This window comes from Thunnus thynnus, chromosome 8, assembly GCF_963924715.1.
Source record: "Thunnus thynnus chromosome 8, fThuThy2.1, whole genome shotgun sequence".
Lineage (NCBI taxonomy): Eukaryota > Metazoa > Chordata > Actinopteri > Scombriformes > Scombridae > Thunnus > Thunnus thynnus.
Genome location: NC_089524.1, coordinates 28,685,864 through 28,702,312, shown reverse-complemented (window position 1 = coordinate 28,702,312; position 16,449 = coordinate 28,685,864). Strand labels below are relative to the sequence as shown.

The 16,449-nt window shown below is 38.2% G+C and overlaps 1 protein-coding gene across 1 annotated transcript in view; it reads left to right on the top strand.

Annotated features, from left to right (window-relative positions):
* rab6ba (RAB6B, member RAS oncogene family a) overlaps positions 1-15,385 on the top strand; it is a 58,989-nt gene extending 43,604 nt beyond the window's left edge. The window contains exons 6-8 of the mRNA XM_067597806.1: positions 4,220-4,313; positions 7,007-7,073; positions 12,805-15,385. Of these exons, the coding sequence (XP_067453907.1) occupies positions 4,220-4,313; positions 7,007-7,073; positions 12,805-12,869 (226 nt within the window). The 3' untranslated portion in view covers positions 12,870-15,385. The remainder of the gene's footprint in view (positions 1-4,219; positions 4,314-7,006; positions 7,074-12,804) is intronic.
* The last annotated feature ends 1,064 nt before the right edge of the window (positions 15,386-16,449 follow it).

Here is a 16,449-nt window from a genome sequence, read left to right as displayed (position 1 = left end):
TGGCCAGCAATATTTAGCCATATGGTTACATTTCAGCATTATTAGCATGAACTGCAGAAAGAAATTCCCGCTGGCATACCCCAACATACATCCAACTGACTGAAGGGAGAATAGGAAAACTGCTGGTGATGGCAGTTTCCAGGATGCATCTCACTGGATCTGGCAATCAAAGTTCACAGCTGCTGTAACAGCAGACAAAAGAAAAAAGCTCTTGTTTCAGGCAACAGAGCAATAGCATAGTACAAGTATATGCATATACATGTATCATCTCATCTGTTTCCACTATGTGAATGTTGTAAGGAGAGTATTTTAGATCTTGGAAAATCAAGACTGAATAATGTGCTTTAAACTTGCTCATGTTACAGCTCATGTTTTGTCTGAATATATTTTGCTAGCTGAGCTGTCATTAATATGCAGAACAAGCTGTAGAAGTGAAATTATTTTTGTAAATATGGAGCCCCAGGAAAAAAAGCGTGCTAGAATCTATTGAACCTTTTTTCTTTAATTTATGGGTAATTTGTCTTAGCTGCAATTTAGTTGGGTTTTAATGGGATCTGGAGGTTAAAGCTCGAGTAAATGTTCCATGGTAAAGAAGTAAAGGCTATTTACTGCATTAAATGTGTTAATGTCACCTCAGCATCTTCTTCTAATTAACTTCTTCTTGGAGGTAAATCAGCCCTATTGCTTTGTGTATGAGCTAGACATGTTTTGGACCAATTCAGTGCTGAAAAAATAAAAACAGCATTTCACTGCAGCTTATTCCTGCTCCACTTTCCTACTGTACCATCTTAACCAACTGTTCTGAATCTTAAAAGGCCCTTTTCACCTTCTTTTCCACCTTTTTCTTGTTCAATTACAGTGTCAGTTAGTGACACTCCTCATTAAAATCTGGTTGGAGATGCCAGTGAATGTTTCACATACATGAAATGATAAATGTTGCTGTCAGTGTCGGTACTGCTGCGCGTGTTCAGTGACCCAGTAAGACTACACGGGAGGAGGTTTCAGTAGCAATGGTCAAATCCTACTGATAAAATCATTTATTTGGATTCATTGCATGACTGTAGACATATACAGTGCAATAAATGAAAAACAATAAGTAGTGCATGTGTATCGTATGTCAGTGTCTGATGAAATGACTTGGCACATGATCTGACATCACTGTAAATAATGTGGCTTACATTGAAATGTGAGTTGAGAGTCAACACTCAATATGAGGGAGTGGATATTCTCCACAGCTGAGATAAAAGTCTGGTGGAATGCAAAATGTTTTTGTCTGTGACATCTTAAATCATTTTCTAGCTGGCTGCGTGTGTGGCTCGACCTTTAAAATATGCCTTAAAATAAGTCAATGATGCAATTGTCTTGTTACATTGCCTTTCACTATATCAACACTGACACATCGAACACTACCCTTGACGTTAATTGAGAAGAAGCAGATATTCATGTGGTTTCATACAATTTGATTATCAGGTAGTCGGGAGTAGCACCTCTGTGAGAGCCGGGTTCTCTCTGTGTTTGTTGGTTTGTTCATTCATGCGTGGCGGAGCATTTCACAGTGCTTAGGACTTAGGGAAATTGTAGTATGCACAGTTTAGGTGCCGTATAGCCCCTGGAGCCCTGCATAAGGGAAATCTAGTGTGCATCTTAGCAGCATCAACCAAGTGGAGCCTGGTGTGCTGTTCACTGAAAGGAAGAAGCTCAGGGATTTTTAAAACTGCACTTGTTAAGACTGCATTTTGTTCAGCCATCCTCTTCTCCTCAACTACCTGGAGCCTTCACAGGATTTTAGATGATTTGCATATGACTCCCTGTATTGTATATTATATTTTTTGGCCACTTTGGGGGCAGTGCAACAAGCTGTAAAAACAACAATGATGTATTATCATCATAGACTCTATAACAATAATGGACATCGCCATTGTGACGTCACCCATGGGTTTGTGGACTCCCGTTTTGATGCCTCAAGTCTGGCGTTTTGACCGTCGCCATCTTGGTTTTTTGGTGCCGGAGGTGATGAGAGGCGACCATATTTGGAGCTGGGGAGGAGTTCCCCATGGTCAAACTACAGCACCTCATGCACCACCTGTAGCGACTTTTCAATCACAAGGTAGCCACGCATTAAAACATACCCTGCTTTATCGTCTATTTTACTCTAAATGGGACCATAATTTACAAAATGAACATCATGCTGTATTGAAGAAGACTTAAAACTAATGATTGAGACCATAACTCATTAGGAAACTGATTACTGAGGTAATAAATCAAGTGAGAAGTAGGGTTATTTTCTCATGGGCTTCTATACAAACGGACGTCTTTTTAGAGCCAGTGGAGTCGCCCCCTGCTGGCCATTAGAGAGGATGCAGGTTGAAGTCACTTCGCATTGGCTTCACTTTTTAGTCCCAGAGCTACCCACTTTGTTATCACCTCATAAACATGTTAGCAAACAGTTGCTGCATAACACATCCAGGGGACACGGAGCAATATTAGCATTCAATTGTAGCTGTGTGTGGGTCTACCTAATATTCACTCTCTAACTTCTTCTTAAAGTATTTGGACCTTTAGCCACTAAATGCTCCACTATGTGCATCAGCTAGTTGTTAACTTTGTCTGTCTGCCATTTGGTGCCAGGCAGATAGTCTACAGGGGGTTTGTCAGAGCCGTTTTGTTGACAACATCCGCCTGCTGCTGCTGGAAAGGAATTGATGAGAACGCTGAGATGGAATCAAAACAGTAAATTTAGGTCCATAAAACCAAAACAATGAGCTGAAAGATGCTAAAAAAGGCGTCATAGAGTTTAGGGGGAACTGCAGAGTCGGTTGAAAATTCTCTTTGACTTCATCTAGGACTGGGCGATATAGTGGAAAAATTTATCACAACAAAATGTTTCATTTCACTCAATATTGATAATTATTGATCATTTATGAAGACCAGGAGTAAAAAAGTTGACTTTTTATTATTCATTTATTTTATTTTTCAGTTTATTTATCAAACTTTACCAACAATTTCCTCACTGTCTGCACTCATTTTCTCACTCCGCGCTGTTTCTGTTGTTGTGTCACATGTCAATGTGTGTGCTGTGTGACTACACTTGGAAAATAATAAACACAAGGAAACCAAGAGGAGCAAATCAATATTTTGATTATTTCTTTGACATGCTTGAGTTCTTAATGACCATGGATAGTAATGACACAGCTCCCTTACCATATTTATACAGTTGAAGAGTGTGATCACCAGTGGCTCAAGTGAGAGCTGATGTCATGTACAGTATTTCAGGAGAGAGCTGCTCTGAGATTCCAAATAGTCCCGCTAGCGTGCCTGAATGTTGCTAGGATGCCACATATTGCACATCCATTATGCAATTTTCCTGCCAACTGCCTGTATGATGACGAATAAGCTTTGGTTTTGTTTAAGTTGGAACTCAGACGCATGCATCCAGAAATAGCCACAGCAGCACTGGTGCAACACTGTCAGGTGGTGTTATTATGTAAATACATCTCCAATGCAGTGTCACTGTTCTCACCACAGAAACTTCTTTTCCTATCTCACAAGACTTCTCTTTCTTCGGTGCTGTGATGCAAGGGGAGAGTCATTCAAGGAGGAGATGATCAGTTATATATAATGTTGTTGATGTATATGTGTTTATACAGGCGTTACAACCACTGAGAACAAGTTGGAAGTAAAGAAGTGGTATTTTTGATTCAGTAAAGAGCCAATACTCTCTTTGTGTTGTGAGGAACAAAGAAGACAGGCGGATTACGTCATGGCTTTCCCAGAAGACCAGTGGCAGGTTGATTTAAGCCAGTCGTCTTAACGAACATGCTGGCTCTATAGGCTGTGGAGTCAGCAGGACCGCAGTGATCTCTCTGTTTGTGTTAATGGACACCTGACACAGCCTCCGTTTCACAGCCAGAGCCAAACAGTCACTGCCAGATTCATTAAAATGTAATGCAAATTGGCTGTTATTAATTTCTCACAGGACAATGTAATTAATCATTCTCAGTCATTAGCTAATTAAGTCTGAGTGTATCCTCACTAGCCTAGAATAAAAGGAGCTTCAGCTGCAAATAGTGGGCTTCACTGTGATTCTTGTTTAGTATCTACCTGTGTTTGTTGAATGTTAATATGAGAAAATGAGCCTCTGTTTTGTGTCCATGTGTACAGTAAACAGTATATTATTATCTGATAATTATGATTAATGATAATTCTCCTCTATTCACAGGCAAATCACAATTGAGGAAGGTGAACAGAGGGCTAAAGAGCTGAGTGTCATGTTCATTGAGACCAGCGCCAAGACAGGTTACAACGTCAAACAGGTGAAGTAGTTCAAAGGGAGTCTGGGGATTAGATATGTTGGGTCCTTAATAAAGAATCACACACAGTTCTTTTTATGACTGACTGATGTAATCAGAGAAATTTACTAACAAATTATTTTGTGTTCATTTTTATGTCCCATGGGACATGGTGGTCTGTCTGTGAAAAGTGAGGTTTATATTCACACAAGGTTCTTCTGATAGATGATGTGATTGACATATGTGCATCTGAACTGAGTATACATATCTGCTCTGTAAATCACTTGTCCTGTGATCTCCTTTGAGAAAAAATCGGAAACCAAAAGGGAGAAATGTATATATTAAATTCTCTGATTTCATTATTGTGCACGCTAGTTTTATATTATTACATTAAATACTGTTCCATCATCTGCTCACTCAGAGCATGTCACACTGAGCCTGATAGCATCCTGCCACACAACACGAGAACCACAGACTCTGAACAACAACCCATTAGTTTTCCTGCTAAAGTCACCTTCTTGTCTTGTCCTGAAGCTTAGCTTGTTGAACAAGCCACCAAACAAACATTCACTGGGGAAAAATGCACCACTAATGTCAGTTAGCAGGCTAGATAGCTAATTAGCTGCTTAGCTCCAGCACATTAAAACAGCACACAAGTACCTGCCAATGTCACTTGTGTTTAGTGCTAATTAGCAAATGTCAGCATGCTAACACACTAAACTAAGATGGTGAACATAGTAAACATGATACCTTCTAAGCATCAGTATGTTAGCATCGTCACTGACACTAGCATGCTGACCTTTAGCACAGAGCAACAGTGTTCATACTAGGGGTTCATCTAGGGGTGTTTCATAAAGACAAGTGTGCTGACAAATATTTGGACATGAATATATGGATTAGCTTAATTAATTACCTCTTTTTTCACAATGGTACAAAAAATAAATAAATAAACTAACCACTTATTTCACCACAAGAACATTTGCAAAGTCATAGCATTACTGGTTATTTTCAGCAAGTTATGGTTATTAAGGCAGGATATTGAGACCGCTTAGGGGCCTCTTCTTGTTCTTGTTATATGAATATATATAATATATAATATTGACACACTCATAGAAGCGCTGTTGAATAAAAGTGAGAGTGCAATATTTCTTCCTGTGTGCGTCCATGCTGCCACTACCAGCATCTCACCAAGACTGAACTGTGCAAGTATTCATTCCTTTAGTGTCATTTAAATAGTTATACTAATGTTTAAGAGATTTGGGGTTTGCAGATACAAAGTGAAGCGTAGCCTGGTTCAACAAAAGTGATCTGTCTCTAAACAGATGTTTGTTGTTTAAAACAACAACTGTCTGTTAAGTTAATAAGTAGAGAGATGGAGGCAAGCTGTATTGTGTCTGTCAGTGAATGGTGTTGCTGGCAGGCGCTTCTCCTCTCACCCCATAGCAGCATGGACAGAGGAGCCTATTCTTTACCTTACTTCAGGGCTGCGGACACTAACAGTGAAATGCCAGGATGGAACATGGTGGTGTGAAACCTGCAGAACAGAACAAAGGTCAAAGGCTACAGTGTTCCCACTGTTTGGCTGTGTCATCATTACCCACGGAGATGTTGTGTCAGCATAATTAAGCTTTTAGGCATCAATTTAACCATCATCATGAGAAATAATAAATAATATAAGAAGACTACCTATTATGACTATCTACTACCTATCATGTTTTTCATCAACACCATTGAAGGATTTGGCAAATAATAATGTATACATGACTCTTGTGTTATGTGTTCAGACGTATTTTAGATACATTTACTCATGTTTATTATATTTTTAAAAAATCATTTTCACTATTGTGTTATTTCATTTTATTCATTATAAATACTGAATGTTAAAATTCTTCCCAGAAGGGCAGATACTTAAAGGGGAACTCCACTGAATTTACACATCAAAGTATGTTTACAGGTCTTGCAGAGAACTACTGCATACAGTATGTGAAAAGCGTATAAAGCCAAAAATGAGGGCTCACAAAAGGGCTCATACGTGATAAAAACTGAGATGTGCCATCCCTAAAAATATCCTGTAGTTATAGATGATAAATGTAGTAATGTGGAACAAGCCAGAGGCATAATCAGAACTTTTGATTTGAATGGTATGTAGTGTAGATGTCTGATAGGTTGAGAATATCCTTTGTCTCTTTGTAAAGCTTCACTACACTACAGCTAATTATTCAACTAAAAGAGTCAAAAAGGTTTGAAATTTCAAACATGTTGGACCATTTTACATTATAATACATTGAACCAATTTGATGTACCCAAAATTGCACCTGGTGTCACAATTGGTAATTATGTTCATTTCAAGACAGTACTTTCAGACTTGAAACATAAGTAGGGTGATCCATCACGTCTTTACATTTTGTCAGTTACATTTTTGTTTTGTGGTAATGTAGCGCACACTTTTGAAATCAGTCTGCACTTTGTAATGATAATAATAATTCATGGGTTTAACAAATCGAAAGCAACACAATTTAAAAAACATAGTTGAGAAGAATGGTTAACAGAAATATGAAGTGTTTTGCAGTAACAGTGCCACAACATGTGAAACCTTTTACCACCTTAAATACACAGATGTACAGTAGGAGGCCAGTGATTCAACAAAAAATAAGATGAAATCAGTGCTAGCACTGTGTATCCCTGATTTAGTCCTCATTCTCTTTCTTTCCTTACAGCTGTTTCGACGTGTGGCAGCTGCTCTTCCAGGGATGGAAAGTATGCAAGAAACAAGCAAAGAAGGGAGTATCCTTTGACCAACAGATACATGATCATATTATGAAAATCCCCTTTTCATGGAATGAAAACCTATTTAAAATAATCATGTGAGCAGACTGAGCTCAGACGAAAACTTTTTTTTCTCTTTTTAATCCTGATGTGATAGCATCATTCACTGCTCCCTACTAAATTAAAGGAGTTCCAGGAGTGAGCTCTGTATACTGGCACCTATTTAAATAGGTGTCAGCTACCTGTCCAATTAAATGTGTTCTCAGCGTGACACTCCTGCTAACTGTTTTTCTGCACTGGTGCCTGACAACTGCAGGAGGAGTTGGTCAGTCAGAGAATAGGTGCCTGCAGTTTTGTCTATGGTGGGTGGGCAGGTTTGCTCATTTAAACCAGTGACAGGACTCTCAGCATCTAGTCATCAGTCTGGCTGTGCTGCTGCTCCTGCTGCACCCAGCTCTCCTAACTGGCACCTCATATCTGCTGCTGTCAACTGAGCGTGTCACTGCTCCACCTGTGGAAGATTTGTCAGGGGTTGCAGCCATTACTTCTTCACTCTCATAGAATTCTAACAGCATTTCCTTTTTACTTGGGAAATAGAGGTTATTACTGCAAAGCAATTGAAATATCACAGAGTTATTGAGAGCATTTTCCAGTCTTATGAATTATAAACACACACACAGTATAGAATATATTTATTCTGATTGCATTTAAAGAGAGAATCTGCTCAATATGCTCTCTGTGTAAATCTCCACAATACAGAAACGCACAAGTTAATATCTGATGTCAGAGGAGATAATTGCAGCAGCTGAGATGTGTGCACAGACATTAGCTGTAATTTTCATCAGTAACTAAAGAGAGCCCTCGGGCTGTCTGGGCTCCTCTCACGCTTCTGCATTGATTTTCAAGTCTGTAAATGTATCCAACAATAAGGCAGCTTACACTTCACACTCATTAGATATTTCTATTCAAGTAAAAACTAAATGACTTTTTTCCACAGCACCAATTACAGTTTTTGATTTGAACTGAACCCCCTACAGTTTTGTATTTACAGTAATCTAAGCATTTGAAATAATTTAGCTAATTTAAGATAAAGTATCCCACTGTGAAGCTTTATATTATCCTCTTTTTTCTTGTGTTATTAAAGTTTTTTTCTCCTAAAGAGAAAGATGAATACAAAAACAAAAGCAGATTAAACAGATTAAACAGATTATGAAAAGAATATAGCAACACACATCGACCCAAGTGACACCATCTCACTGTTGAGGTTAATTTTTTACAATAAACATCCAAGGCGGAGTCACCTAATGACCAGTAAATAAAGACAAGAAAAACAACAAATATTCATGACTCCACTCACACAAAAACAAACATACATCACCACAGATATTACATAAAGCAGAGAAATAATAACCATAGTAATAAAATAAATGATAAGCCTTTCAAATTCAACTTAATGACATGCAGTAAGCCATGTGGCCAGAACAAAAGCCGAACCCACCCACACATCAAATAGTGATAGTGAAAATTTGCCTCCTACCACAGGTTGCAGAACTCTCTAAGCTTTTCAGTTGATGTTAAATCAAGTTAGTCTAGACCACTCCACCACACAGGTCACTATATATACATATTCATCTCCCATAGGCCAGGTTTACTCATTATTCAGTTTTCGCTTTCAACAGAAGTGGTGAAATATTTCCAGACAAGCACATATGTCTCTTTTGTTATGCAGTTTGCCAGTAATTACTGCAAATGAGGCAAACTCAATCATTAAAGGAAAGTTTCATATTTTTTCAGTCTGTCGTAAAAAAATGATCACATGACAATATGAAAATTGAAAGTTTATCTTGATGTAATCATTCCTTCTTTTCATATTGGCTGCTATGAGACTCCTTAACATGCCTCCAATTCACGTTCTGTGCAAAAATGTATTCCAGAGTTTATCAGAAGTATGTACATTTAAGGCTTCAACAGTCTGAGTTAATATTATATTCCAAATCCTAATCTAATATTCCAAATTTAGTCTTTTTAGAATTAAATTCCATAATATAGGTATGTCCAACCACCCTTGTATTCTTTTAGTTACCTCTTACATTATCCTTTGTTTTTAACATAACATTAAGCCGCTAATTATGTTGTCAATTGCAACTAAAACTAAAATCTGTGGGCATTTTTCTCATGTATTAAAACCAGCAGCATTTCATTTTGTCGCTGTTTCTCTTCTGACAGCACCAGTCCTTCATATCCTCCTCAACAAACAAAGTAGGGTGCCATCTCTATGGTAACTGTGGAGGAATTATGAAATTGCCTTTGATTTTTACCATGTGCATATACTGTAGCTCTGTCATTACTCTTTCAGCATGAAGCCGTCTAACAGGGCATCCTGATGAACACTGCAGCATTTATCTGCTGTAACTTAAACATAAATCAGACGCTGACCTCGGTATAGTAAAGCAATGCCTACATTTGGTCTCCCTGTGCATTACTGATTATAGCCCACTCATCATTTACTGGGAGTCACCCAGCCTTTACAAACCGCATGACCTCAGTCATAAACTCAGTAACCTAACAGACCTCTGAGCTGTTGCGATCACCCTTTTGCTTTTTATTGCAGCCAGCCATATTTCCTGGTTATAATGCATCACTCACATCTAGCCAATTACCTTTATCTCTCTTCCTGGTTTTTATCTTCATTTTAATGAGCTGTAATGGAGGTGGGAGGAAGCGGTGTGAGGTGGAGGTGTGGTGATGGATGGCAGGTGATGACAGTTCTGCAGCAGCTCTTTGCCTCTGCTGACATTGTCACTTAATGGAGCAGCTCCTCTGTTGTTATTGCATTGTGAACAGTATCGATCTCACGGAGGGAAGGACAGAAATAGCCTTAGTCTAGGATACATACGTGTGTCATATATAGACTCTAAGTGTAGTTTATTTAATCGCTTTATATTTACGTTCTTATTTATATTAAGTTACCATTTTGTGGACCATAATGGAAAAAAGAAGGTCAAAGTAGATGAGTTAAAACCTATAAACAACAAAAATGTAAGAATGGAACATTTTTGTCGCTGTGGTTCCACCGTGTTTCTATTAGAAAATGAATCCTAGGTTTGTGAATTTCAGTATGTATTTAAACAGTATTCACAGTATGCTCTCTCTTCCCTTTAATTGCCTGTTTTAAATTGGGTCACTCTGATTTATGGTTGGATGTCAAGGCCTGTGGGTCAGTCTTCTGCTCTCTCTCTGAGAACAATTTCCTACCTAGTTAGTGTGTATTACCACCAGTGCAGATCTGCAGACAGAGAGCGTGAAGTGGGTGCTTGACCCAGATCAAGTGCTGGGGTCATTGATGTTAATGAGAGTCCAAAAAAAAACCCACCTGACTCACGTTCATCCCTAATCACAAAAAAGATTGTCAAGGTAAGGTAGCACTCAATGGTTACGTGATATATTGTGTTTAAAGTTTTTTTATATTTAATTGAGCTTGTCTTTGTAAAGGCAAAGTAAAGCTATGTGGTTTGGGTTATGACGTCTTTTAACTGATGTCACTGGTTTTGAGTTCTGGTGAAGCAGTTACAGCTTAACTTCACAAGCCAACCCTAACATTCGTGTTTTCAGCATAAATAACAAAATATGGCTGCAACAGAGAATAGTGTTGTTTTCCCCCTAATTGAGACCCCAAAGAATCATTCAGATATTCCCAAAAGAACTGTGTTGTCGGCTCTGTGCATGTTCCTGTGCTGCCTCTCAAACACTAACAGACACAGTCACTCTCCCCAGAGCAAGTGGGACTCATCAATGTCTCACATGTTTAGCTTTTTTTTTCAACCAGTTGGTAAGATATGATTTTTAAAGCGGCTCTGATCAGTTACATTCATATTAACAATGGATCAAATAACTATGTGTACTATGAAGAGTTACTCATAGTGATGAACACAGAGTGAAATATAATCCAACTATGCAGTTCCCCTCAGCTCTACAGATTGTTTTAGCGTCTTTCAGCTCATTGTTTTAGTTTTGCTGTTTTGGTTCACTCTCACTGCTCTAACCAGTGTTGTTTCCAGCTAAAAAGCTCTGATAAACCCATTGCAATAGCAGACAAAGTTAGCAACTAGCTGCTGAACACAGTGGAGCATTTAGCTGCTAAAGAGACAAGATATTTTTATCAAGAGTCAGTGGAGATCAGCACAAAGCTAAAAGGAGGGTGAATATTGGATTATATTCACTTATAAGGCCAACGACATGACTAAAAATGGATGCTAATGTTGCTCCATGTCTGCTGCATGTCTAAATAGACAAATGTTTGCTAACTAATCTGCCATATTACCTTTTAAAAGGCAAAAACATGTCAAAGTTGTGTTTACAGTTTACAGGTGAATGCAGGTTTAACATATCATTTCAAGTCAAAATATTTCAGTTTCCTCTGGCTGCCATGTTAAATGGATAATATGAGTGTGTTGTGCAGCTTTAAGCTACCCATCTATTGTTTAACAGCTATTACAAGCCAGTAACTTCCTGACGTACTTTGGCATAACCTTACAACATGAAACAAATGTTATGTTGTTACAATACATCTACTGGTAGCACAAGAATGGGACTCATTACTCACTTTTCAGGACATACTGTAGACTATACCTACACACACGCACACGCACACACACACACACACACACACACACACACACACACACACACACGTATCAGAGGAGTAAAATATTCGGGGCTGAGGCTGTTCATTTGGTTTGGTAATGTTGGCTGCTGATATAAGGTCCAGATTCCAGATGGGAACGCTCAGGTATATGTTGCATTTGAAGATCATGATGACATGCTGTCATAAAATATGAAAACATATACATTAACTGCTATATTTTACAGTTTGCACCAGCCTCACTGCAGAGCCCTGCTGTGGGATGGGCATTTGAAAGCCACGTTGGGACAATTTCCCACTCTCACTTGCATACAATATGTAGGCCACAGTTTTTGTAGGCCCCCCCACCTTATACATGCATAATGCTCACCAGAAAATGAATAATAAGTAAGAGTCTGCTGCTACCACATTCACCAGCAGTGGTATATGAAAGCATTTGCAGTCATGACTCCTTGTCTCTTTAAGACAGAGGAGGTGTGCTATAGAGGATTCACTAGGAATAACACATTGTGAAAAAACTGCAGAATCATTCTGACTTACAGCAACATCTCATTAACACTCCATTGTGCATCAGCTTTAATTGTAGCACAGTGGTGCCAACGATTTTAGCCAACATCCATACTCAGTTTATGACCCTGCTAACAATAGAGGAGATTTCCTATTGAGCTGAATATGTTGTACATGATGTCAGAGAAGGATATTTTAGAAATTTTACTCCCAGCAACAAATCTCCCCCCACAATTGAAAACTTATTTAGGTCAATTGTATTGGAATAATGTTTTAAAACTGGATTTAATTTGTATTTTGGCTGTTAGAATTGCTGATGCCTTGAACTGGAAAATAAATAGAATCATAGGAAATAGCATCATCTAGTGGTGGTAAAGTGGTACTACAGTCCTCCATTAAAATACATCCAGTAGTTTTGGCTCTTTGAACACAACATGGTGTAAGATTATAAGAGAACTCATCATTTTCTCCTACGTTTCCTCTTTGAAAATGTTTATATAAGCTAATTGAACCATTCTGGTGCATGTTACTGAATACAGCCTGTATCATTTTGCTCGATTATACTGCCAAATCCAATGTTTCCTTAACGTCTTCCTCCAGTGATTGACATCAAGTTGGACAAACCGCAGGAGCCGCAGACTACTGAAGGCGGCTGCTCTTGTTAATACTAAGTACAACCCTGGAAAACATCATTTACACCACATGCTTGTTATGTTGCTTCCTATTGGTTAACCTGCAGTTGACTTTGCACGTTGAGAATCTGGCCTCCTCACCTGACTATTGGTCATCGGTTGGAACTAGCAATATGTGAATTTGGTTATAAAGTAGTGTAGTCTACTTTGTTAATGAAACTGCCAAAAAGTCTTACAACTTGCAAAAAAAAAAGAAAAGGAAAAGAAACATAAAAAAAGACAAAGATGTGAAAAAGATCCCCAAGTTGCAGATTATGTGTATACATTTTTTTTAAGTAGAAAAGGAAGTTTCCCCAGTTTCTTTTTGTATTTTTGTATATTCAGGGAAATCTCTCTGGAACGGTTGTCTTTTTAAAAGATGCAAACAACCAAGCTCTGTATTTGAGCGCTCGACAAGAACAGATGGTTTTAGACGTACACTTATGGATCCCACTGTTGTTATGGGTGTAAACGGAAACCCCACCCATACTCTTACCCAAACCTTAACCACACCAAACTCTTACCTAACCCCTTACGTAGCCATTTTCAACTTTACACCTACACTTATCCATCTCATGGCTTATTACCCAAACATAACCACACTTATGCCTAAAGCCTCCTGGTTTGGCAGACCAATCACAGCACTCCTGCCCAAAACCCCGGTGGGATCCACAATTTTGCGTTTATAGACGTTACAAGAAAAACTGAACAGTAACATCTTGAGTATCTAATGCATGCCTAGTTTTTGAGCATAGGTACTGTCTACCAGTGTACACGAGTTTGATTATGTAAATGGTAACATTACACCAGTGACTTAATGCACTCTGATAATGACTAGTCCAAGTCTTTTGTTTATTAACTGGATTTGTATACTTGACTTCAGATTATCTTTTTGTCGTGTGTGTGTAAATGTGTGCTTTCTGTATAGGCAACGTTAGAATGCATTCATAGAGGGCCACTGCCAAGTCGTGTCATTCTTGCCACATTACTGACGGACTCTCGTTACCGTTTAGATCACCATTGGTTTGCAGTATGTCATAGACTCCCCCCCACCCCCCGTTCACGTCAATATGACATCTGCTGTTGCATTGTGTGATATCTTGGTAGTTGTGATTATGATAGTCTGCACATGTAATGGAGCAGGTGGAGAGAATCAAAGCCCTTGCCTTGTGTCACAGACGAACATAAACACAAAGTTCCCCATCTGGTGATCTTTAATTGTGTAGACTTGAATTCAGGTTCTGTGAACAGACCAGACCTTCGACATTGTAAATCAGTGCACCATCTTAACTTGGTGATGCTCATAACTGTTCATCACATGAGCAGTTTCATTCCTGACAAAAAGACCAATTTGCACATGTAGACCTTTCAGGTTAATATGAAGTTTATGTAAAGCTTCATTTGTAAATGTACAGTCACATAATTCAAGACCTGTCCGATTGTTGTAGAAACTGTCACGTAACGCGTCCCCACTGAGATGAGGTTTTCTTTGCTGCTTGTGTTTTAACTGACTACTGGCGTTGGCATTATGCAATGTTGCAATGTTGTTTCAATTTGATCTTCTTTTTTTTTTAGAGCCAAGTATCATAATGTACTGCTGGGTGAAGTCAGCCAGTGTTGAGAACACTACTTTGATTTGACTTGTCTTAGAAGTGAAATCTTACTGCACTTTTTAAGAACATGTTTTAGAATTAGCGTGACAGTGTAAGTCTTAGAAACATGGTAAAATAATCTCCATAACATTTGGAGTACTGTGTCTTTAGAGTAGAGTAAAACATTTATGAATTGTTCACTCATGTCCAAAAAGGGGAGCACTCTTGTGAGAACTAGTGAGCCTTTTTAACCCACATAATGAGCCAAATGATGATAATAATAATAATAATCATAATGATAATAATAATAACGAGAGACAGAGTTGGATCCGGTATCACAAGAGATCTCGACTGGAACACACTCTTTTGTGGGTTTGGGAGTGACAAAGACAGGTTGCATTACAAGTTGTATCCCCTCTAAATGACAAAAAAAAAAAAAAAAAAACTTCTATTCTCATAATGCTTCATTTTTTTCTCTTCTGTTTCTGTGCAGAATATTTATGTTGAAGCAGGAATGTACAGCTCTCATTACAGACCACACAGCCTTGTAAGGAGAGCACGTTTTCAGAAATGAGCTGGGTATTTATTTTTAAATGAAGATAAAATTATTGATCAGTTGCTCCTTTGTACTTTTTCCCCTTGAATACGAAAGTCAAACCCACCATTCCTTTCCTGAAGGCCCATTTTAACATTCCCTGAAATGGACCAAGTGATGTGACAAATGTCTTTGGATGTTGGGGGGGGTCTGTAATTTGAGGATGGGGGGCCATGGCCATTCCCTGAGGGTGTGTATGTTCTGTCACAGCTCTGTGCAGCAGACCTGATCAGACCTATCAGAGCTGGCTCTCCATTCACACTGTACAGAGATCTAGCATGTCTCTCCAAATGATTAATAAAGATGTCTTATTACCAAAGTCATGCAGAATCCTTTTCTTTCTTGAACTTTTCTTTAACTGTGTACCATCTGAGGTATCTGCCATTCATCCTTCCACCTCTCCACCTACTGTGTTGTGGCCTCTTTCACAATTAGTTTCTTTTCCTTTACCGTTTTGATCAAATTGTTTCAAATAGCACAGACTAGAGTTCACTTTGCCAATAAACCAATAAAATGTATATACCAATAAAATGACATGCTAATATGTAAAAGGATATTGATACTGTCATTACCTGAATATTGCAGTAGCTTCTCCTCTCTGTGATCATGTAGGTTACCAATAATGAAGCAATAGTTGTGTCAAACAAGTGTTTTAATCATGTTGTGACATGCTTAGTTTCTAGTTTGACACAACAACAAATGTCCCAGGTTTCCACTGATGACTGGATCCTGTCATCAGTGGAAACCTGCTGTACTGGCCGGGGCTGAATGAACCTTCAATGGGGCACAGCAGCAAAAACTAGCCTTTACATTTGTTTATTTACAATTTGATTAAAGACTAATTTATTGAAAGTCAAACATTATGTAAGTATAAAGCCAATTTAAGTATTAAAAGTAGTATTTGCAGATTATTTTTTCAAATAATTGACTAATTGTTAGGGTCTCTAAAACATCAGAAACCAGTACAAAACTTTAAAAAAAAGAATCTCACAATTATAATTTTGAAATTGTGAAATATATACTGTATTTAAGAAAATTCAGTTTACTTTCACATGATCAAAAAAGCAGCAATTATTTACATTAGTGAAGCTGGAACGAGAGAATGTTTGGCATTTTTTCTTTATAAATGACTCAAACATTTAATCAATTATTAAAACAATTGCTTATTAGTTGTAAGCCGATCAACTAATTGATTAATCAACTCATCTTTTAAGATGAGTTGAGTTGATTAATCAACCCCTCCAGGCAGCCGTTCACTATACCCAGTGCATAAACCAGTCTTGGTACTGGCACTATGTTCAAGTTCTATTCTAGTTCATTGCACTTTTAGTCTCAGACTTACAGTATTGCAAAAACACATCCATCCTGAAGGTGTCTGTGTTTTATA